The sequence below is a fragment of the Camelus bactrianus genome, chromosome 7 (assembly GCF_048773025.1).
Source record: "Camelus bactrianus isolate YW-2024 breed Bactrian camel chromosome 7, ASM4877302v1, whole genome shotgun sequence".
NCBI lineage: Eukaryota > Metazoa > Chordata > Mammalia > Artiodactyla > Camelidae > Camelus > Camelus bactrianus.
In genome coordinates this window covers 5,723,999-5,748,106 of record NC_133545.1, presented here as the reverse complement: position 1 = coordinate 5,748,106, position 24,108 = coordinate 5,723,999, and the positions used below count along the sequence as shown (strand labels likewise).

Below are 24,108 nucleotides of genomic sequence, written 5' to 3'. Positions count from 1 at the left end.
CCTCCCTGGCTCAGCCACCCGCTTTCGCCCAGGAGCCGTACCTGCAGAGCCAGTGCGACTGTTGCAGCTACCGCCTGGACCCCGATAACCCCGTGCGGATCCTGAACCTTCACTGCCCCGGCGGCCGCACAGAGCTGGTGGTGCTGCCGGTCATCCACAGCTGCCAGTGCAGCGAGTGCCAGGGTGCGTCTGCACAAGGGTCCTGGAGGGGGCGGGGGCAGGGCGGGGGAGGGGCCGGGGTCCCCGGAGGCCTGGAGTGGGCTGACCTCTGGCTGGAGCGGGGCCAGGCTGGGCGTTACCCAACATCCCCTCGCTGGATCCTTCTTGAGTCCTTCTGCTCCACCCCATCCCCCTTCTTAGCATTCGTGTTGATTTCTTCCCCAATCAAGAGTAAGGTTGGGTGCTTGGAGTCAGGCATACTGGATTCAAATCCCAGCTTGTCTATTTCTTCCTTGCTGAGTCTCCATGACCTCATCTTTACAACCGGGCTGACAATCTGCACAGGCTTGTTGAGAGGACTCAGTGGGAAGTGTCTGGTTCTTGTTAAATACCTGGTATATGATACCCTGAGGCCACAATGTGTGGCAGGTGAGAGAGAAACCCAGGCGCTGATACCCCGTGGATGGAGCTTAGGGCAAGAGCCCACCTTTGTTCTGGGCTTCTTCCTGGAGCTTCTTCCTTCCTCTTCTGCCAGTTGGCTCAGACGGCCCTCTCTCCAGCCGCATCCCTTCCGGGCCTGACCACTCTGCCTTTTTTTGCTAGCACATCTGCCCTTCATTTGTCCTCCAGGAGGTGATTTCTCAAAGCGCTGATGGCTCCACTGGATGAGGCCCCGCTGCTCCTCACGTGATCACTTGTCTCAGCAGCACTGACCCCTCCTCCCATGCCCAGCCATCCTCTCCATGCCCTGGCTCCAGCATATTCCAAATAAAGTGACATTGGCAGCAAGCCTGTGTGCAGAGTCTGCATCCCTGGGCCCAGAGGGGAAGGGGAGGAAGGAGGGGTCTGAGCCCTGGCCTGGACCAGCACAAGGACTGTCTCCTAGGGAACCTCTATGAACCTGCCGTGCTAGTGAACTTGGGCAAGTCACTTCCCATATCTGAGCCTCAGTTACCCCATCTGTAGCCGGTGAATGTCAAGTCTGAAGAGCTCTGGTGTAAGTCATCTCTAGGGCTCCAGGTTGCATCCCACAACCCATCTGACGTCAGCTGCAGCTGTGGTGGGCATTTCCACACAAGATCCACTCATCTCATGCTGATGTGTGCTTCTCCTCCTCCTTTTATAAAGTTTTATTGAGGTATAATTTATATCCTATGAAATTCACCCATTTTAAGTTTACACTTCAGTGACTTTTACAGAAAATACCTAAAGTTGCACAAAATCATGACAATCCAGTTAGAGAACATTTCCATTATTTCAAGCCCATTTTACAATCCATCCTTCCCATCTCCAGCCCCAGGCAGCCACTAAACTGCTTTCTACCTCAACAGATTTGCCTTTTCTGGACATTTCATGTAAATGTCTAGCAGCTTTGGATTAGCACGATGATTTGGAGATTCATCTGTTAACCAAAATAAATACTGCAGGAGGCTGCAAATAAGTTTATTTGGGGTCTTAAGAATTGCAATTCAGGAGACACAGATTTGGGTAACCCTGAAGGAGTGGTCCAAGGAAGAGAAAGAGACAGCGGATGGGTTTACAAAGACAAAAAGCCACGAGGTCGTTAAAAGTTGCGTGGACAGAATTGTGATTGACATGAGTCAGAAAATATTTGTCCTTAAGGCATTCCTTTCTGCCCAGGACAGAGAAAACTCTGATTTTCAAAGACCCCATGTGCACATTGGGTTCACCCAGATCAGGATACTCTCCCCATTTTAAGGTCAGTTGTGCCACACAGTGTACCACAATCAAGGAAGTGATATCTCATCACATCCACAGGCCCCAGGAGTTAGGGTGGGACATCTCTCGGGGGAGGGCATTTAGAAATCCCTCCTCCCATAGTAGGGCTGCATGGCTAGTCAGGGTCTCAGTATGGCTTCAAGGCCAGGCTGGGGTCCCTACTTCCCACCAGGTTTCTAACAGGAAACCAATGATAATTATTCATTCTTAATCACATATATGGCCGCCTCTTTTTGCTCCTTTGTCTTCAGAGATGGCCCATGCCCTGTGTATCTACTTCTACTTTAACCTGAACACCCAACCCCCACACCTCGTGGCCTTTCTCTTGCCTCCTGAAACAGCCTACACTCTACGGAGTATGTATCTCTCTAAATAAACCTATCTTTACTCAAAAAAAAAAAAAAAATCACATACATCCCTCAATGGAGGACTATCAGAAATATTTGGGAAGGAAACTGTGTAAAAGGATTGGCATTCCTGATAGTAAAGCAGCCATTATAACCTGAATGTCCACTTGGTTTCTGTCCTTCAATACACATGCTATGCACTTGGATATACTGCTGACCAGAATATCAACCTGAATATCACTTATCATCTCTCCCTGAGTCTCCGCCCACCTGGAAGCTGGTATTTCTCCCAAATTCCAACTCAGGGCCAGGAAGAGAAACGCTCACCTTTTGTGATGCTCATTCTCCTGGTTTTGCTGGCCAGCTCTCCCTCTTCCTCCCACAAAGAGCCCTCTTCCTGCGTAGCTTGTGCCACCTAGCTACACCACCCTATCCTGCTCCCTGTAGTCCTTCCCCATCTCCAAAGACTTCACCTCTTTCCACACATTTTCAGTGTCCATGTGGATAATCCATTTAAAATTTCAGTCTCATATTCTTTGCTTCCTCACCTGTCATGACCTTCTCCTTCATTTCACCTTGGGAATCCACTCCTACGACTTGACCATTTTCAAACACGTGCAAATATTTACTCACTGATCATAACTTCCTCTCATCCCAGCTTACTTTCTCTCACCCCCACTGCTGTCATTCATCACTGTTTTTGTGATTTCAATTCCATTGACCCCTCCAAGTTCTCACTTCTCATTACCCCGCCTCCTGTCTTCCATCAGGATTCCTGGTCTGCATGGTGAGTCTCAACACCAACTGCAAATTAGAATCACCTGAGAAGCTTTTAATAAATAACAATCCCCAGGCTCCATCCTGAACCATCAGATCAGGTTCTTTGAAAGCCCCATGGGTAATTCCAATGCGCACCTAGCTGGAACTGAGAATCACCTTTCTATAATTATTATTGGCCACTCCACTGCAAATTCCATTCATTCCCTCACTTTTCTATCCCTTCATTCATATCCACCTGGCAATATTCCAACCAAAATATCTGCCCAAGTTTTTTGCTTCTAGACAGAGTAAATAGGTTGTTTTTACCTTAAATCTGTGATCACAAAACTCAAATTGGCTTTTAATTCAACTGGCCATCCGACTTGCTATGTTTCCCCATCAGCTGTTTCCCATTCTCTGAGATGACCAGGCACACCTCCACTTTTTCCCCCTCTGCATTTTCCTGAGATGATCTTGTCTCATTGAGATATCATCAGATGGGAATTCTCTCAGTAAACCTACAAACAAACCTACACCTACTCCATCTTCTCCTCCTTCCCCTCTGGTATCATCCAGAAGCACTCCTACCCCTCTAAAGGGCCCCTGTACTCTGGTCCTCGGTCCTCTTGCCTCCTCAAGGACTTGGGTCCTTGCATCACTCCATCTTTGCTGAACCATCAGTTCCCGTTCCACCAACATAGAAACAGGATTTTGTGTCTTCACATCTTGGCCCTTGGCCTCAATCCCACATTCCCCTCTAGATACTGCCCCATTTCTCTGTACACTTTCATTGAAAAACTTGTGGAAAGAATTATCTACCCTGGCCGTCTCAACCACCTCACCTCCAAATTTTTAATCTACAGATGAGAATTTGTTATACAGATACAGGGATAATGCATGAGCAGAAATATAGCTCTCCAAGGTCCTGATATAGCTGAGTCTGGGAGCTGGAGGCTGGAGGGCTATCTGGAGCCCTCTCTCTGCCTTCTCATTTGTTGTGCATCTCCCTCTTTGTACTTTCTCAGTAATGCAGACTCCGCTACTAGTGAGTGCACCTAGCAGAGGGTGACTGCTCAAAACAAGGTTGTGGACTGAATTGGGCCCCCTGCCAAATTCATATGCTGAGGCCCTAAATCCCAGTGTGCCTGTATGTGGAAACAGGACCTTTATGGAGGTAACTAAGGTTACATGAAGTCATAAGGGTGGGGCCCTGATAGATTAGCATCCTTATTAGAAGAGACTCCAGAGAGCTTGTCCCCTCCCCCTACTCTCCACCAGTACACAGAAAGAAGAGGTCAGATGAACACACAGCCACAAGCCAGCAGCAGAGGTCTTACCAGAAACCAACCACGTTGGCATGCTGATCTCAGACTTCTAGTCTCCAGAACTGTGAGAAAGTAAATGTCTCTTGTTTAAGCCACACAGTCTATGTTGTTATGGCAGCCTGAGCTGACTAATACAAAGTCTACTGCAGTTCCACCAACCTGATCGAACTCTCTCACATTTCTAGAGAAGATATTCTCATTGGCCCTGCTGAGTTTAAATCTGGTCAACCCTGGCCAGGAGAGCAGGATCATATAATGGAAAATGGTTACTTGGGACCTTTCAGGGGTGATAATCAAAATATTTAACAATAAGTATGGCAATATAAATTAATTAAAAATTTAAATATAAATTATATTTGCTTTATTTTTATTTAAAACTTTGAATTGCAGTTTAAAACACACATATGTAAAAGTGCATAAAACATAAATGAACAACTCAATAAATAATTGTAAAGCAGATATCGGGTAACCACCATCCAGGTCTAGAAATAGAACACTTCTCACCACAGAAGCCCTCAGGGGTCCCTTCCCACCCATATTGAATTCCCTCTCTCCTAAAGTTAGTATAAAATACTTTTATAATAATCATTTCCTTATTTTCTGTAGTTTTACCTTCACATACACATAATGAGAGGGTCACAGGGAAGCTTTCTAGAATGCTGCAAATTTTTTATATCTGATCTGGGTGGTGGCTATATGGTACACATGTAAAAATATGAGTTGTACACTTAAGATTTCTGCACTTTACTGTCCATTATTTGTACTATTATTATACATATTACATCCATATATAACAAGTGAAACAATGCATTGTTACAATTATTACTTTAATTTTACATCTTTTAAAGAAGATGAGAGGAGAAAGGAGAGCAAGTATATATTTATAGAGTGGTTTTTTTCTCTTCTATCCTTTGCTTTTTAAATTCACCCTCTACTCTGCAATAGTACTGAGCAACTGAAGTGTGAATCTGCCCATACCGTTTGCCAGCTAAAAACTTATTTCAAGTCCTTTAAGGCAGTACACAGTGCCTTCCACATCCAGCCCCAGTGTCTCTCCAGCATCACTTCCCACAACTTCCCGTCTTACACACTGTCCTTATAGACACCATTTGCTCATCTTTCTGGTTTTGCTGATGCTGTTTCTTATGCCCAATTGCCCTTCCTACACAACACCTCTCTTCCCCTCCTGTTTCAGTTGGCTCAGGCTACAAAAACAAAACATTATAGACTGGGTGACTTAAACAACTGACATTTATTTTCTCACTGTTATGGAGGCTGGAAGTCCAAGATCAAAGTGCCAGCATGGACAGGTTCTGGTAAGAACTCTCTTTCTGGCTGACAGCTGCCTTCTCACTGTTTCCTCACATGGCAGAGAGAAACAAAGTTCCCCGTGTCTCTTCTTATAAACACACCAAACCCATCGTGAGGATCCCACCCTCATGATCTCATCTAAACCTAATTACTTCCCAAAGGCCCCACATCTAAGTACCATCCTATAGGGGTTATATATGAATTCTGAGGGAACACAATAGAACCTCCTTCACATAACTAAATGCGAGGGAACAGACGCAAGAGAAAGCAACTTCATAGCCCAGTCGGAGCACTTTGCCCTTATTACAGGGCCTGAGAGGGCGTCGTGGGTACGTTACCTAGTAACCATAGCCGGGGAGGGAGGCTGAAAGGGCCGAGAGCAAGCTGCTTGGCGTCCAATCCGGACCCCGAATTCCCGGAGCCAATAGCAGCTTTGAGAGCCGCTTACCGAGCCTGGACTGAGCTTCCCATGATGCCCCGGCGCCTCGGGCTAGGCGGCTGCCGTAAAGCAGTTCACTCGACGCGACGCAAGTGACCGCGGCGCGCCTCTCCCGGCTCGGCGAGTGCCACTCCCCGCCCCACAAGAGAGAGTCGGCTCCAGGCCGCGCCCCCTCCTCACCGGGTCGCCCTCCCCTCCGGGGGCCCGGTCCTCACGGTGGTCGCGGCGGCAGCGCCCTCGGGCCAGGCCACGGGGGGAGGGGGCGGCCTGGCGGCAGTGGCGGGGTCAGCACGGGGCACCAAAGGCGGGGCCATGGAGCCCGGGGAGTCGGGGAAGGTAGGCCTGGAAGGGCCCTGGGGCCTCCCACTCCCTCGCCCCCGATCCGGGCGCCTGCGAGGCGGGCGGTACGGGCGGAGTCCCCGCAGATGAGCCAGCCTTGCAGGGAAGGGCTCGCCCGCTCGCCCGCCGCCTCTTCCTCTGCACTTGGGCGGCCGCCTCGGGCGAGTCCCGCGCTGCGTTTCTCTCGCTCCCTCCCTCCCTCCCCGGCCGCCGTCAGCCGAGTCGCCGCTGGGTTGATGCTGGGGGGTTGGGGGGGCGACCCGCCCAATGTAGAAACGCGAAAGTGCTTCCTGTTTTCCCACACCGCCGTTGGCGTTTTGAAGAGGCCCAGCGTATTTTAAGGCTTTGAGGCTGGATAAGACCCCAGTGGTAGCTAAGGGTAGGAATCCCGGGAGACAAGGTGAGGGCTTCGCCCTGCCTCGATTCCCCCTTCCCAAGAAACAACTGAGAAGAAAAAGACAAGGCATCTGGCATATTTCTTGCCGGTTTCTGTGTCTAGCTTATCTACTTCGAGGAGTATCTGAGTATTGCTTAGAAGCATATTCCTTCAGGCTTTGGGCAGGAGGCTGTAAGTTGGAAGAAATGGTAGGGGAAAAAATGCTTGAAGGTAGAGTTAAGTAGGTTTGACGAGATGGAGCTTGGAGGCAGTGTCCGCAGAGACCAGCCTGGTTGTAGGCGCTTGACTGAGACATTAGCAGCCTTTGGGACTAAGATCTTTCTGGATGTTCTTTGCTGCAAGTTCTTGACGATCGTTTCTTCTTTGGCACAGAGGGAATTTCCTCAACAAATATTTTCAAGTGCGTATTGAGTCTCTCTTTCAAAAAAATTGTTCATTTAATAAACAGTTTGATCTGTGATTTAAGTTGATGTAGATGCTGGAAGTACAAGAATAAATATGAAATGACCACTTTCCTCCAGGAACTCTCCTGCAATTGTCACTTCAGTAACTTGGGTAAGCCTGGAAGTGTTGTCCCACAGACAAGAGAGAAAGATAATGAGATTATTTTGATGCTCCAGTTTTTCCTGGAAAGACTGGGAAGGACTCTGCATTACAAAAAGTTACTCCTAGCTTAAGCAACTCTTCTGTACTCCTTCCTTTCCACAAGCTACAGTGATATATTTTCCAGATGAAACAACCCTCAAAGTAAAGAGTCCAAGACAATAAAGCTCAACAGAACCTAACTAAAGAAACTGAAGAAAGATTAAACTGTTTGCCAGCCTCGTGTTAAGCACTTTAGCAGATATCAAAAAAGTAAGGGAAGTGGCCCTTACTCTCAGGTTTATCCTCCGATTAGTTTAGACTGAATCTGATTTTGGACAGAGAGGGGGCAGAATGTAGTGAGGAGGAAGGTTATAAACAATTGGCATTGAAAATTGGAATTAGTGATTTGAGATTGATTTCAAGCTATTCTGTTCAGTTGTAGGCTTTCTTAGCCTTTAATGAGAGAATAGAAAAATACAAACATTTTGGGAGGTGGAGGAGAAATTTTATGTCCTTTTCAGGCTCAACCACTAATTGAAAACCTTGGAGTCTGAAAATTTCACTCATGATTCTAATCTTGTTTGCAGGGTGTCTCAAAAGGACACCTTTCCCAGGAACGTCTGTTTTCTAGCAGGGGGAATGAGGATGTTATCCAAAGATGAAATAAAGTGATTGCAAAACAAACCAGCAGTGTAAGATGTATTGCAGACGAGTGACGATACTAAGGCCTCGGTGGAATGGCTGTGCTATTCTAAAGTTCTATTCTGAATATCACTTTTTTGTCTCAAAGCTTGGAGACTAGGGGGTCCACTTGAGGTAGTAGTTTGGTCTGTTATTAGAATCTTCCTTTGATGCTATTTTGTGACATTTATTAACTAAAAGCAATCTTGGGCTATTGGATTGGGTGTGGAGTATCTTTCCTGTCATTGGCAGAATAGGATAGAAGTCAAAGACTTTGCCCCATCACTATCTCCTATTATCCTGTTTTATTTTCTTCCCAGCCATTATCACTATATCAGATGATCACGTTTATTTATTCATTTACATGTTTGCTGATTTTAGTCTCTGTTATATCCCCAGCTAGAATGGCGCAGCAGTATCTGGCATTTAATAGGTTCTCAGAAAGTATTTATTGAATGAATGACTCAAAATAGCATCTCTACAGGAGCTGTTTTGCTATAAGGTGGGTGCTGTGAGGAGCACTGCAGCCTGACACCTCGTGTGCCCTCTGAGAGACTGTTGTTCCTGCTGCCAAATGGGAGTATTTATTGTGTATGTACTTATTGCCTCCTTATTTTGGGTTCATGGTCCCTCTGTCCTTCCCATGGAAGTGATCATTCCCTTCTCAGTTTTCTCTGGTCTCAGTTTTATTATTGCACTTACATCATAGTTGTCTGTCACCTCCTGAATTTAATCTGCTTGATGAATATAGTATTTTGTTTTTGTTTTTTTAGGGGGAGGTAGTTAGGTTTATTTATTTGTTTAATGGAGGTACTGGAGAGTGGGCCCAGGACCTTGTGCATGCTAAGGACGCACTCTACCACAGAGCCATACCCTCTCCCCTGTAGTGTCTTTTATATCTTATGATCTGCTGGCACGTAGAAACAAATCAAATGCACATTGAATGAAAAAAGTAAGTGCCTATGAAATATTTTCTGTATAATGTGATGGGGAGAGGGGTGGTGATGGGGAAGGAGATAAAGGAAAATCAGCACAGGCTTCCTGAGGACCAGGCACCACTACGGATGTAAGCCTTCCTTGCTCAGGGGAAGGGGACGCACTGGGACCAGGTGGGTGGGAAGTCCCTTGTGACGGAGGTGGCATGTGAATAGGAACTGGGTGAGTGGGTGGGCCCTAAGTGGGTGGGAGGCAGTGGGCAGAGTCAGGGAACGTAAAGGCTGGGTGTGTAGAGGGAGGAAAGCTGCAAGATGTGTTGATCAATTACCCTTACGCTAATCTGGCTGCAGTAGAGATTCCAGGTAGGGCAGGACTTTGAGCGAAGGTTAGGGAGGAAGGTTAGGTTCAGATCGAGGGGACTTGGGGTGTGGCTGAGAAATCAGAGCTCTACCTTATAGACAGTGGGCACCACTAAAATAGAACATCCAGAGATACTCTTTGCTTTCTGTGTAGATAAGAAATTCCTCTTAGTCAAGTCTAAATTTTCTGCAGATTTGTGTTTTCTTTACATTGCAGTCAACTGGAATCAGAAGGCTCTTGCCATAGTATTGGTTAAAAGAGAGGAACCAGGGTTAAGGTAATCACTTTTGTTGGGAAGACACTTCTTTATTATCTAAACATTCGGTCCTGGCCATACTCTTCATCCTTGTGGTGCTCATAAACTAAAGCAGTGGGTCCATGGGCTTCATTATGCCCACCTGTTCCCTCAGGAAGACCGGCAGGTGGGAATGAATAGGGAACCCTGTTTACCCTTGATCACAAACTCTTTAGCCGGCCCTGGTGGGAGCAGCTTGCCCTCTCGTCCTGGTGTACCGTAGTCCTCCTGGGATCTGCCTGCTGTATAATCTCAAGGGTTTTCTTCCCCCTCGCCACGCTGGCTCTCCTTAGGCCTTATCTGTGAGTACCCCTTTCTTGTCTGCCTGCCTGCTTCTAGCAGAGCCCAGCCTCCAGCAGGTTTTTGGAATTATAATTGCATTTTGCTTTGGAAGATGCTCTGAGAGCAAGTAATTATTTAAAACATATGCATTTGGCAGTACAATTCCATTTTTGTTTTAAAACCTGTTCATTCATACATATTAACAGACAAAAGACTGGAAGGTTACCTACCAAATGTCAATAGTAATGATCAGTAAGGAGATTGTGGGTGAACTTAAAACGGTTTTTTTTCTGCTTATTGTCTAAATTTTCTGCAGTGAACGTGTATTTACTCAGAAAAATACTCAGATTATTTTTAAACATACAGTTCAACAGTGACTGATAAGCATTATCTGTATTGTTTTTCTCAAAAAGTTTCACTGTTGAAGTTAAAATAGATTCATGTGTTTGAAATCTGAGCGTAAAGTTACAGGCAATTTTAAACAAATATACTAGAACTTGTTATGAATGGAAATGAATGCGTCCCCTTCAGAGCTGTCACTTTGGGAGGACTTATACTTACTCCAAGGGTGCTGTTACCCGAAATGTTGTTTTTCTTTGGGGGTAGGAGATTTTTTGTTGTTGATAATTTTCTTTGACTAGGTGATAAATGGTGGCATAAAATTTAAAAGGCTAAACAGAAAGGTTTTCTGATTATTTCTTTTATAACTGCTTGTTTCATGGCTGCAGTATCTTACCTCTCTGAGGCTTTTGATGATAGTTTTGTTTTTTAAAGTTTTTTCCTCCATGCCTCACATCCATTTCTTCCCCTCCTCCCCTCACCCCACCATCTATTTTGGTCTCTATCAGACCTGTTACAGCCTTTCCCCAGATGTCTGCTAGTCCAGTTGTTTGCTGACACTTAATAGTGGAAACCAGCATTCTAACTGGAAGCACTGAGCTCACTAAAGGGAGGGGTTTATCAACTTGGATCCCGTGTAGGGGAACTGGGCTGGCATTTGTTAGCAAACAGCTTTCCCCCAGTTCTTATTATTTTAGCCTCACTATCTTCACTCCCAGGCCAGAGATTCCGCAGCTGCAGGATCCCAAGTCTTGAGGATGTAGCTGTGTAAACTGGATTGTTTCTGACTTTGCCCACTGCTGGGTGAGGATTCGATTTTCTTGGATCTGCTTAGTTATTACTTTTTCATCTGCTTTTCCTTTAACAAAATTGTATTGCTCTTGTCCCCTCGTTTTGTTCTCCATCCTAGTGGGTGTTTTGTTTGGAGGTTGGTGTTTTTGTTTGTTTTGGTGGGTGGGTGGGCAGGGAGGGTGTCTTTTGAATCACAGAAGGAAGCAAAATTGGGTGTACTTGTTCAATCTGCCATCTTAATCCAGAACTCTCCAAAACACTTTCTGAATTTCCTCATCCCTTTTTGGTGAGACAGAGCTACTTTACAAGTCCCATGGAATATAGTTCTCAGCTCTAAAGCTTTGCCTATCTTGATCATCAACTTCACTCACATAGTTCTGAGCGACTTTAGATTGTTTCTAGAAATCAGATACATCTTCCTAACTGAAGATTTACCATGTTCAAGATTTTGCCAAAGAATGTGCCATAAGCTGTTGCTGATGCCCTGGCTGAGAAGTAACGGGTCCTGGGGGAAGGCAGATGAAGAGCATGCCGGGAAAGGATGGTGCATTTCCTGAGTCGGCCTTCTTTATGACGCTTTGTTTCGGTGTATGGCCCTTCCTAGAACGAGTCTCATTGCCCTGTGACTTGTACCCAGGCTGTGAGAGCGATGCGGTGTAGGTCTTGTATGTAGGTTGACAGTGCCCCCTCCCCCAGTCGGAGCTGTTCCCAGAGAAGAGGGGCCCTCCGGTGGTTGTGATCCTAGGTGTAGAAGCTTAAGGAAGAAGTTGGTGCTTATCTGGTGTCATTTTTCCTTCCAGGCTCCTGTGACGTTTGATGACATCACGGTGTACTTGCTTCAGGAGGAATGGATGCTGCTGAGTCAGCAGCGGAAGGAGCTCTGTGGTTCTGACAAGCTGGAGGCACCACTGGGTATGGAATCCTGTTCATTTCCCCACTGCCTGACCCTAGGTCAGCATTCCCACCATGTCTGACTATGACATACTTGGGAATTTTCTGGAACTCTACCACTGTTTTCAGGCATCTTTACACTGTTTATCCACTCAGTCCCATATCTGACTCAGCTGCACATGGATTCACACATCACCCTTTCTCTTCTCCGTTTAAATTGTCCAGAAGAAGTGGAGAGATTGGGCACATCAAGGCTAGACCTGGATGTCTCAGGATATCGTGGGGTTCCAGGTGGGAAGCCCCACCTGTGGACTGCGGAGCTGCAAGGTGCATTTGTTTCAGGTGCCCATAGGACGCTGCAGGTGGTGGGCAGGGTTGAACAAGCATCAGATTCGCAGTGTGGAAACCTGGTCTCAGTCCCACCTCTACCACGTGATGTGGTGTGCGTTTGCCAAGCCCATTAGCCTTTTTAAGCCTTGGTTTCTTTCTTCACAGGGTTGTTGTAAAGGTTTAATGAGGCAAAACTTAAAACTTTGTGCCAATGTAGGTGTTCTTCATCTTTTTTATTTTGTGGATGTTCTTTCTCTGTACCATGGACAGAGGCGATTGTGTTTCAGTGTGTGTACGTGCATTTGTCCTCTTTCTGACTTCTGTTTGATGACCATCTGCCAGGCCTTTCTTTGCTTCTTTTCTTCTTGGCCCCTAAGGGTTGTGGGAGCAAGTCTGAGCTCTCTGTGGATGGAGGGACTGTGCTTTCCGTGCCTGCTAAAAACGGTTTGAAAACCAATTCTTTTAAACCGGAAGTGGCAAAGCAGCAGCTCACGGGCCAACTTTGGCCTCCCCCATTTTTTTTCTTTTCTTTAATCACTTTTGTTTGGCTTCTTTAAAATATTTAAATAAATCATCAATATTTAACCATTGGGAGTCTTCACACAGAAATATAATTTCTGTTTTCTCTTGAAAACTGGGGTGGTCTAGTGGTACTGGCCTGGTGTTTGGCTGGTGGCCCCCTCGTGGAGTCGAGCAGCTGTCTCTGCACACGGGTTCAAATCCACAGCCTCCCACCTCTGTCTGGTTTTCTCAGATTATCATCTGGTCCCTCTTAGCGTTTGAGTTTGAGCCTCTGCTCTGAACCAGTAGTTTTCTGACCTTTTTAGCCTGTGTGACCTGGATCCAGGACCTCACAGTGCTTTTCTCTGTTCCTGACTCAGGACCAACGATCGCCAACCCAGAGCTGTTCTATAAGTTTGAGCGAGGGCCAGAGCCATGGCTAGCCAGAGTCCAGGGCCAGAGGACTCTCCTGAGCCACCACCCAGGTGAGTGTGGACCTGCCCTGGGAGGAGGGGTGCTTAGCTGGAGAAGGAGCGGGAAGCTGGATGCCAGGGCTCTGGTCTCACCCTCTGCCTCTCCCTGTTCTCTGCCGACTACACACAATGTTCTTCTTCCCCAAGCTGTCACCTTATCTAAGATACACACACCTCCCCCAACATCGTTCTCCTCTCGTTTTATTTATTTTTTTCCTCCCTTTATTTACTTCTACCCAAGAGCAGATGTTTGTGTATCAGTATATATTCTAAGTCCCATGAAGGCACGACCTGGTCTTATTTACTACTCTATTCCCAGTGCCGAGAACCAAGCCTGGCACGTGGTTGCTCAGTAGACAACCATGGAACAAACGGGTAAATGAATAGATGTCTGCTAAGTCCTAGGAATTGATGTTTGCTTTCCTCCTTTGACAAGCCTGTCCTGTTCGGGGATTGGCTTGGCTGGAGCCAGGCCAGACGGCCTCTTGTCATCTGACCGTAAGGTGACAGTATGAACCCAGCCCCTCCTCCGGGAGAAAAGGGAGGTGGAACAAGTTCCTGCATAAATCAAATGACGAAAATTTGCTCTCCCTTGTGATCTGTCTCAGATGGACCACATAGAGCCCTAGATTCACAGATACTAATTTGGTTTGTTTTTCTTGTGCTTGGCTCTTAATTTCGAGCCTCTTTACTCTTTGTTAGCAGCTGTGTGCTTCTGGGGTTGGCCACAGTCTCGTAGACTGATCTATTGCCCTGGAACAGATACTGTTGGGTCCTTGGCCACGAGGCCTCTGAACTTGTTGATGCATAAGAAATGGCTCCAGAGGACTTAGAGTTGTCTAAGCTGCATTTCAATGAAGGAGTGAATAAAGAAACTTCTGGTTTAGCTTCAAGAAGGAAAATCGTAGTGAGGTCATGGGAGTTTTCACCTCTTTGAAGGGTGGCGTGAGACAGGAATTAGACTTGTGTTTTTCTTGAGGGCTGGAGTAGCACCCCTGGGTGGAAGTTACTCAAAGATGGATTGCAGCTTTAGGAAAATTCTCTGGGGACCAAAATTGCCTGCCCAGGAGGTAGGTCACTCTCTTGCCCTAAAGGTACCTGAGCAAAGTGCAGATGCCTGTCTGGCAGGGGTACCATGAAAGGGGATTCCCGTTGAGTGTGGAGTGGAAGTGTTTGCTTCAATTACCTTTTTTCACCCTGCATTCTCCTAGTTCAGTGTACTTACCCATAACTAAGTCTGCTCTCCTGAAGACTGTGCCACTGTCTTGGGTTGCAGAGATCAAATTACAAAGATCTCTTTTTGGCCAGGTGTATCTGTCCTTTAAATTAAAAAAAAAAAAAAGGTTTGCTTAAAGCCCATTTGGTTTCTTCTGGGTCAGGCAAGGTGGGCCTGGGGCTGGGAGACTGAGCGACAAGAACGTGAGGCAGGCTGTCACTTTGTGGGTGTGGTTCCCAGCTTCCTGTCCATGCATCTGAGTGCCTTTGTGAGTTGCAGTTACTCTGCCTATAAGATTTCAGAGCAAATTCCATCTGTCTCTTTTCTTCAAAGGAAAAAGCAAGGTGGGCTTCATGGAAGAAATGGATGTGCAAAGTCCAGCCAGAGAAGCTGGTCTGTACCTGCCACCTCAGAAGAAAGCCTGCCTTTCCCACTTCAGCTCAGAGAGTGGCAGCATCGAGGTAGACTGTATGGGAAAAAACAAAAAGCACTTAAAACCTCGGTCTATCCAGAAGTCATGGTTTGCACAGTTCCCATGGCTGGTCATGAACGAGGAGCAAACGGCTCTCTTTTGCTCTGCTTGCCGGGAGTACCCATCTGTCAGGGACAGACGGTCAAGATTAATAGAAGGTTACACAGGACCATTCAAGGTGGAGACTCTCAAATACCACGGCAAGAGCAAAGCCCACGTGTTCTGTGTCAAGGCCTTGGCAGCACGGGATCCCATCTGGGCAGCCCGTTTCCAGAGAATCCAAGATGCATCTGGAGATGTACTGGCCGGCCCGGAGCACCTCTTCACTGCAGATTATCCCATATTTTACCCCCCAGGGCCTCTGGGGACCTTTGATAACATGGCCCAGCTCCTGCCCAGCTCGAGAGCTGCCCTGGAGGACCCTGGGGGGAATGGAGCAATTCCTGCATTGTACCTAGACTACATTTCCGATTTCAAGCAAAAAGAAATTGCTGATGACATCCGTGGCTCCTCAAACGTTAACATTTTGTGTAATGACTCTGCTGAACCCCGTGGACAGGTAATATGTTTGTAATGATTGCTGTATCTCAAGGGCAAGGATTCCATACTGAGAACAACATATATTGCATGATGATGACGAAAAAATTCCATTAGCCATATCTGCTGCTAACATATAATGTTACCATGAGCTCACATGCTTTATAATGTGCTAGGCATTGTTTTAAGTGCTTTACATGTATTATCTCCTTTATTTATGACGACAGCCCCGTTATCATCGCCTCCTTTTGGCAGATAACAAAACGTAATTAGTGGGACGGGATATCCTGACTTCTGACATACAGGGAACACCTAAATTCAGAACGATAATCTTTATCTTGAATCCAAAATGACCACAGAACTCAAGAAGTAATCCATAACCACAAAACAACCTCAGAGCTCTTACGTAATTTTAAAAACATTTTCAACTTTAGCTTTGGAACCATGTAGCACTTTTAAACATTGTGAAATCTCTTCACACTTGTTCCTTTATGTCATGTTTTTAATGCTGCTCTGAGGCTTGTGGAGCAAGGCTGGTTAAACTCATCTCGTTGGGCGGCATCTAAGACTCAGGGGGTGGGACATAGCCAGAGTTGAAGGGCCGTCGTGGTGGTGGCCTCTCCCCACAGCCCTTGAGTGCCAGCTCAGTGCTCCCCTTCTGCTCCCTGCGGGGCTGGTGGAGCCTACAAGGCCCTAGTTCTCACCTCAGGTTTATTTTGTAATTGTCTAACTCTTTGGAAAATTGGCCTATATGGAAACTGCATTAATCAGAATCTTTGAGTAACTAGGTCCTTCCCCATTTCTCAGCTCTTCCATATCAGCAGGCTTTTACTACAAATCGTCTTGAGGAAGGCTTCTGGTATTCCAAAGAGAATAGCTCAGATGTTCCTCGTACCTAACATCATAGGTCAAGTCAGTAAACTCGGAGTTTTACAGAATCCAGAAAAGTGACAAAGCTCATTTCTCTTCTTGTTCTTGTTCTTTCTAGTCTTTAATAGTAGAAGCTAATAAACAGGTCTAACCTTTTAGGATCTGAATTCCTTTAGCAGCAGAGTGTGTGCTAACCTACTCACTGAATGTGAGCAGCTTTAGTTCTTTTTTACTACTTCTTCCTCCCTATCTGGGTGGGAAACCTTAGCAGGTGCTCTTAGAGGCAGCCGGCCACCTGTGCAGCCATGGATGAATAGAAGGCCCCCCCTGGGGCTGTAAAGGGCAGTGTGCAGTCACGAGTTTCCGCCAAGACCTCTAGTCCTCAGTGCTTTTTCCTTTCCTCCCAGGATACTCCACGGTCGCACTGAGGTTCATTTGATTTTGACTTAGTAACTCTGGGCCACACACATTTGCTTCTTTGACTTTCGATAGATAACTGAGTTCCTCAGAGTGCATCTGGGCCTGTTGGCAGGCTTTCCAGGAGAAACAGGTCTCGAGCAGGACCCTGGAAGTAACACGTGGGTGTCTGATGTGAGAGGAATATTGAGTGACTGCTGCTCTTTGTTGCAGGATCCTTCTGAAGAGGGGCTGTTTGAGGAGGTTCCCGTGGTGTTTGAGGAGCTCCCGGTGGTGTTTGAGGATGTGGCGGTGTATTTCACCCGGGAGGAGTGGGGCGTGCTAGACAAGCGGCAGAAGGAGCTGTACAGAGACGTGATGCGGATGAATTATGAGCTGTTGGCATCCCTGGGTAAAGATCCCTGTAGGCCCTTGTTTGCCACCATCACTTGACATGGGAAACCCACAAGGGCAGCTGTGGCTCGTAGTCATCACCCCATTTCTGCCCTCTCCCTGTCCGTAGGCAGAGAGTGAGTATATTTTTTGCATCTCAGAACTCTCCCTGCTTTGGGATACTGTGCTTTTTCTCCTCTTCATCCCCCCACCTGTCACCCATCTTCCACCAGACATTTGTTGAGTACTTACTACGTGCTGGGTGAACATGAGTGAGTCAAGATCTCTGCTTTCAAGGGGCTGGCAGGTTTGTGGGAGAGACAGACACTTTGATAAGAAACTGTAAGATCATACAAGTTCCATAAAAGAGGTTCAGGAAAGTGCCCAGGGGCTGCCAAGGAGAGTGATTTAATTGAGCTGGGCATCTGAGGGAGGGATAAGGACAGTCTGAACAGAAGTGTTTTAACTGACTTGAAAGCCAGGTGCAGAGGGAGGAGGACTGGCATCTAGCGACGGCAGAGGGAGGGGCCAGCAGGCGGGCGGTCTCGGCCTGGCGGCACTAGGTCCTAGGTCTGCACTGGAGCAGGAGCAGTGTGGTGTTTGTTGTCTTCCCGGCAGAGTCTTGTCTCCTGCACCTGCTTCTTGTTCTTCTCTTTGCTTCCTTTTTCCATCAGGCACCCAGGGTTCTCACGTGGCACTAAAATGGAATGACAGCTTTTCATCTTATCTGATTTTTGGGTTTTGTGGGTTTTTTTAACTAGCATATATTGTAACAGAAACCTTGCAGAACAGGCTTCTGTACATAACTTAGGAATTGCAGCAGCGACCTGCATCATTTCTACAGAAGAAGAAATGAGTATTTGTGGCTTAGTTGATGTCATAGCCCCTGGTTTACACCATCCTCTCACTGCAGCTAAGATAGAGATTATTTTCTCAACATACGTGACCCGTATACTACTTGTTTTTATCGATGTTCAGTTTTTAAATGCCTCCCCCAACATTTAGAAATGATGTGAAACACTTTGTTTCACGAGGACAGAGGTGCTGTAATCATGTCCTGGGCCGCGGGCCCTGGGATGAAGTGCACCTTCCCGAGCATGACTGCCACTGATGATGTTTGAAAGCAGGCGATTCATTTTGAAGAAAGACATCCCCACCCGCAAGAAGCTGATCTTCCCTTGGAAGGAATGGGCAGCAGGGATGTGCTTTGCCTTTTGGGCCCCTTTGGTGGGGACCCAGTAGTACCACAGTGCGTCTCCCACAGGGTGGGCCTGACTTGGCTTGTTCAGCCTGACAGCATCATCTGAGCATTTTATCATTTTCTTCTTAACTTCTATATATTAGGAAGTGGGGAAATCTTAACTGACTGAGGGAAATCAAGGGGCAGATCAGTCTTGGTTACATTTTGTTTGGATGAACAATAAGTATGATCAGAGGAAGAGTAATTCGTTTTGCTTGAGGGTTGAGGGCAGGAGTCAGGAAGGACTGTATGGAGGATGGGGCAGTTCTCTTCAGTTGTCTGTGAAATTAAGATGGGCACACGGGTCTAGAAATGGAATATTATTTGGCATTATCTTTTGTAAATGGAACACAAGTAGAACTTCTCTTTGGAGTGAACTCAATTTTGAAAAAGAAAACCTCATCATAATTTTTGCAGCCAAGAAAAGTTCTATACGTCTTTAAAAAAAATCTTCCATGCATATTTTTAATTGAAGTATAGTTGATTTGCAATGTTGTGTTAGTTCAGATGTAATCCCATCCATTTTTAATGTTTCTTATCTCTTATTTTAAAACACTATGACCTGCTTATATTGGGTGTTACAGGAAGCCTCTATGTTTTCTTTTATTCTCCTGTCTGGAAATAATAATAGTGGGTTTTGCTACTGACTGAGCACCTACCAAGCGCTGGTCCTTGTGTTGAGCGTCTTACATACAATCTCTCTAACCCTTACACAGAACCTGTAAGGCAAGTAGCAGTAGTATTTTCGGATGAGAAAACAGCCCTGAGAATTCAACCCATTTAGCTGCAAAATGGCTAAACTGAAATTCTTACTCTTCTGCCCGTTCCATATGCATCAGACTCAGATAAAATGCCTGCTCTATATATGTTTATTACCAATTGGACGCCATTTCTTTTCATTTCAAGATTGTGCTAAGCATGTTGTTAATTTTAAAATAACAATGGCACCAAGTGTAATATAAGATTATTTAAAAATTTTAACAGTATAAGAATTTTTTGGAAGTCCCCACTCCTATACCCTTCCCCCCTGCAAGAGGGTAGTGGTTTGGTCTGGTTCTCGCCGACCTTCTCTGCGGGTCACTGTTCATTCTCTCGCCTCGGCCTCTGTAAGGACTAGGGTGCAGAAGGGCTGATGCCCTGGGCTGATGGGATGTGGTCACGTCAGCAGCTCTGCTCGGGCCCTGGGTCTTGGTGGGTCTGATGGTCATCATGCTGCATCCCAGCACATTCGTGCTATGGATTTCCTTTTGCTCTTTTCACTTGAGGAAACCCAGCTAATTTTTCCATTGCTCTTATTAGGATTTACAACTAGCAGATTTGTTCTTTCAGATTTTGTAATTATTGGACCTGTTTTAAAAACAACAGTCTCAATTTAATGCAGTTGAATTCCATATTAATTTCTGTCAGTTGTTTGGCAGTTGAATTGCATTGACTAAAGCTTGTCAGCTGATGGTATGTTTCCAGGTCAGGTCCACTCACCTGTCACAGTCTCCTTGCCCTCACCAGCTGTCTCATCAATGGGGCTGAACTTATAGAGGACAGTCGTTTTGATTACGGAGAAAAGAGGTTTATGTTTTATTTTTAATGCTTTCCTCTGTCAAGTTTAACTTTGTGGACTTGCCCATTTAGAACTATTTATCACTCTGTAGAATTCTGACTATTCTTTTATTTCCATACTTTAAATTCTGGCTTCACCATATTTGGTGACGTCTCTTGCTTTTCTCCAAAAAGAAAACTCGGTTATATTTCACTGTTAAGATACTAATATTTGTCAGTAACAGAAGCAGACAAGCCAATATAGGGGCTATGTGGTAAGCCTTGTTTTTACTAGTAAAGGTGTCATCATATGCTGAGCGGCAGGTCACTCAACTTCAGGTGGGCAGTGCCTTTCCTACAGGTGAGGTCATTAACTCAGCTAGGCCTCACATAGCTAGGGGTCTGCAGGTGAAATTAAAGGACTCTGGGCAGTAACTTGAGATACGGATCTCAGTAAAAGTAAATACATGGGCAGTTATAAAAGCTGGTATTATTGTAACAATGGTTTGTAACTGCACCTTCAGTTCCAAATGATTTAAGAGACCAGTATGCTTAAAGGGAAAAAAATTATTAGTCTAAAAGCCAGTATTTTTCTAGCTTTTGTTGTAACTTCAAATCTTGTTTTCTATAAACTTTAAGGGGCTAATACATTAAAAAGAATTACTGGTTTATGTTTTGGGACACACATTTATAAAGATATAATTTTGTGACATCAGTGGTCAAAAGCGGTATGGAAAGCTGTAAAGGAGCAGAGTTTTTGTATACTGTTGAAGTTTAGCTGGTATAAATTGAAATTAGAATGTTGCAACAAAGCTGGAGGACTCATTTTAAAACTTACTACAAAGCGACAGTAATCAAAACAGTGCAGTACTGGCATAAAGGTAGACATATACCCCAGTGGAATAGAACAGAGAGCCCAGAAATAAGCCTTCACATATGCGGCCAAACGACAAGTGTGCCGATGGAGAAAAGACAGTCTTCAACAAATGGTCCTGGGAAAACTAGATATCCATATGTAAAATAATGAATTTAGATCCTTATCTGACACCATACACAAAAATTAACTAAAAATGGATCAAAGACATAAATGTAAGACTTAAAACAATAAAATTCTTAAAAGAAAACATAGGACATAAGTTCACAACATCGGATTTGGCAATGATTTCTTGGCTGTGACACAAAGGCACAGGCAACAAAAGAAAAAAAATAGACAAATAGGGCTTCATGAAAATTGTAACTTTGTGCATCAAAGACATATAAACATAGTAAAAAGGCAATGCAAAGAATGGGAGAAAATATCTGCAAATCATATATCAGGTAAGGGATTCATATCCAGAATCTACAGAGAACCCCTAAAACTTAACAAAAAAACAACCTGTTCAAAAAAATGGACAAAGGACTTGAATAAGCATTTCTCCAAAGAAGATGTACAAATGGCCAATGAGCACATGAAAATATGATCAATATCACTGATAATTAAAGAAACGCAAATCAATACCACAGTGAGATACCACCTCACACCCATTAGGATGGTTCATATCAAACAAGTGGAAAACAGCAAGTGTTTTTGAGGATGTGGAGAAATTGGAATCCTTGTGCCCCTTGGTAGGAATATGAAATGGCACAGTCACTGTGGAAAACACTATGGTGGCTCCTTAAAGAATTTAAAATACAATTATCATATGACGCAGCAATTCCACTTCTGAGTATATATCCAAAATAATTAAAAGCAGGTTCTCAAAGAGATATCTGTGCACCAATATTCACAGCAGCATTACTCACAATAGCTGAAGTCCAAGTGTCCATGGATGGATAAATGGATAAGCAAATGTGATACATACTATAATGGAATATTATTTAGCCTTTAAAAGGGAAGAAATTCTGACACATGTCAAAACATGGATGAATCTTGAGGGCATTATGCTCAGTGAAATAAGCCAATCACAAAAACATAAAAACTATGATTTCCCTTACGATGAATAATCTGAAAAGGTACTTAGAGCGGTCAAATTCATAGAGACAGAGAGAATGGCAGTTGCCAGGGGATGGGGGGTGGGTGATGGGGAGGTAGAATTTGTTTTATAAGGTGAAGAGTGCTGTAGATGGGTATTGGTGATGGCTGCATAACCTTATACACATTTAATATCTCTGAGCTATACACTTAAAAATGGTTAATTTTATGTTATGTGTATTTTACCACATTTTTTTTAATTGAGGGGAAAAATGTCCTGATTAGACAAAGAAGGGTTTACAAACTATTCCAAATTAACAGGGACTAGAGAAGCATGCTACCTAAGTGCAGTGCAAGATTGTGGATTAGATGCTGGACTAGGGGAAATAGTCGTATAGCTAGCTGTAAAGGACATTTCGGGGACAATTAAAGACATTTAGTTGTGGACTGAGGATTAAATAGTAGTATTATATCAATGTTAAATTTTCTGTTTTTGCTCATTATACTTTGGTTATATAAGACATATTAGTTTTTCAGTTGCCACACACAAATTATCACAAATTTAGTGGCTGAAAAACACCCATTTATTATCTCATAATCCTGGAGGTCAGAAGTCCAGGTGGACTCAGCGGGGTTCCCTGCTTAGGGTCTCACATGACTGAAATTAAGATGTCCACCAGACTGTGCACCAATATTCTTGTGCTTGTAATCAGGAGGCTCTGGGAAGAATCACTGGGTTATTTGGTTGTTGGCAGAATCAAGCTCCTTGTGGTTGTAGGACTAAGGTCCCTGTTTTCTTTCTGGGGCTGATCAGGGAGCATTCTCAGCTCTTAGAGGCTGTTCCCAGGTCCTTTCCACATGGCCATAAAATCCTCAGTCCAGCAACAAAATGTTGAATCCTCTTTGTGCTTTTGTGCTCTGACTTCCTCTGCTTTTAAGCTGCTGGTGTGATTACATTAAGCCACCCAGACAACATCTCTTTTGATCCATAACGTAATCATGGATGTGATGTCATTTCATAGATTCCACTCACACTCCAAGGGGCAGAGATTGGGGTCCCTGGAGCTCATGTTAGAATTCTGTCTACCCCATAAGATAATGTCTTTTTCTTGAGTAATACTCATGGAAGTATTTAGGGATAAAGGGAGGTATGAAAGCAATTTAGCCTCAAATAGTTCAGAAAAAAAAAATATATATATATGTATAATTTATATATTTAAAAGATCCCCAGGTAACTCCAGTGTGCAGCCTGCACATAGACATATATATGTTTTTATATATTATGCATATACATAGAGGAGAGGGAGGGAGGGCACATGAGCATGATAAAGCAAATGGGACAAAATGCAAATGATTAGAGTTCCTTGTTTTAATATTAAAACTTTTCTATAAGTTTTAAATGACCTAAAAATTGACTGAAAAATAGGAAACAAAAGTCCAATCCTTATGTAGTGAATTAAAAATCTGGACTTCATTTGAAGCTAAAGTTTCTTGCCTGTCCCATCTCAGCTGCTTGAGGTCTAGAATCTGGAATCTTGCGATAAGGAGAAAGACATTCTCCTCCTACCCCTAGCTTGTTCCAGGGCTTCTGCATCCTGGCTGGAAACAGGCGTGGGGAAGTGGGGAGGAGAAGTACAAGAAAGGTTTTACCTGGCATCTGGGTAATGAGATACCAGTTACTTGTAGCTGGGATAACTGAAAGCTGATTCTCCAAGTGTGTCAGTGGGTTCTCCACTCCCCCAGACCCCGGTCACTGGAGACCTCTCACTCCACTGCAGTGGGTAGTGTCAGCTGTAGCACTCCGCCCTGCATGGGCTCCCTGGGGGAGCATCATGCCAATAGACAGTCACGGGCAGTCCCTTTAAGTGGCTCCAGGCACTTCCCCTGTGGGGCTCATATCTGGATGATGGAAAACACTTATATATCTTTTGCTCTGACAAGCCCTGTGAATATAGACTCTTCCCAAATGGCCACAACAAAGAAGCCCATCAGTCAGTTACACCTTTAGTCTTTTCCAGGCCTGGATTTATGAGTAGGCCCACAGTTCCAGAAAATACAGGTCAGGATGCCATTCTCATTAGGCTTAAGGTCAGAGGAAAGTAGCTCACCCCACCCGTCCCCATGGTAATGTGGGGTCTCCCAGGAACTTGACAGATCTTTCCAGAAACATCTCTAATATCCAGCTTCCTGACCTCTTCACTCCCAGCGCTTTGACT

At 45.0% G+C, this 24,108-nt stretch overlaps 2 protein-coding genes across 2 annotated transcripts in view; both read left to right on the top strand.

Moving 5' to 3' along the window:
- The window catches only part of SSPOP (SCO-spondin), a 56,786-nt gene extending 50,763 nt beyond the window's left edge, over nucleotides 1-6,023 (top strand). The window contains exons 101-102 of the mRNA XM_074366803.1: nucleotides 33-183; nucleotides 790-6,023. Coding sequence (XP_074222904.1) covers nucleotides 33-183; nucleotides 790-812 — 174 coding nt within the window. The 3' untranslated portion in view covers nucleotides 813-6,023. The remainder of the gene's footprint in view (nucleotides 1-32; nucleotides 184-789) is intronic.
- A 153-nt stretch (nucleotides 6,024-6,176) lies between these two features.
- Nucleotides 6,177-24,108, top strand: part of ZNF862 (zinc finger protein 862) — a 28,817-nt gene continuing 10,885 nt past the window's right edge. The window contains exons 1-5 of the mRNA XM_074366804.1: nucleotides 6,177-6,416; nucleotides 11,887-11,998; nucleotides 13,189-13,293; nucleotides 14,831-15,528; nucleotides 17,007-17,184. Of these exons, the coding sequence (XP_074222905.1) occupies nucleotides 6,393-6,416; nucleotides 11,887-11,998; nucleotides 13,189-13,293; nucleotides 14,831-15,528; nucleotides 17,007-17,184 (1,117 nt within the window). The 5' untranslated portion in view covers nucleotides 6,177-6,392. The remainder of the gene's footprint in view (nucleotides 6,417-11,886; nucleotides 11,999-13,188; nucleotides 13,294-14,830; nucleotides 15,529-17,006; nucleotides 17,185-24,108) is intronic.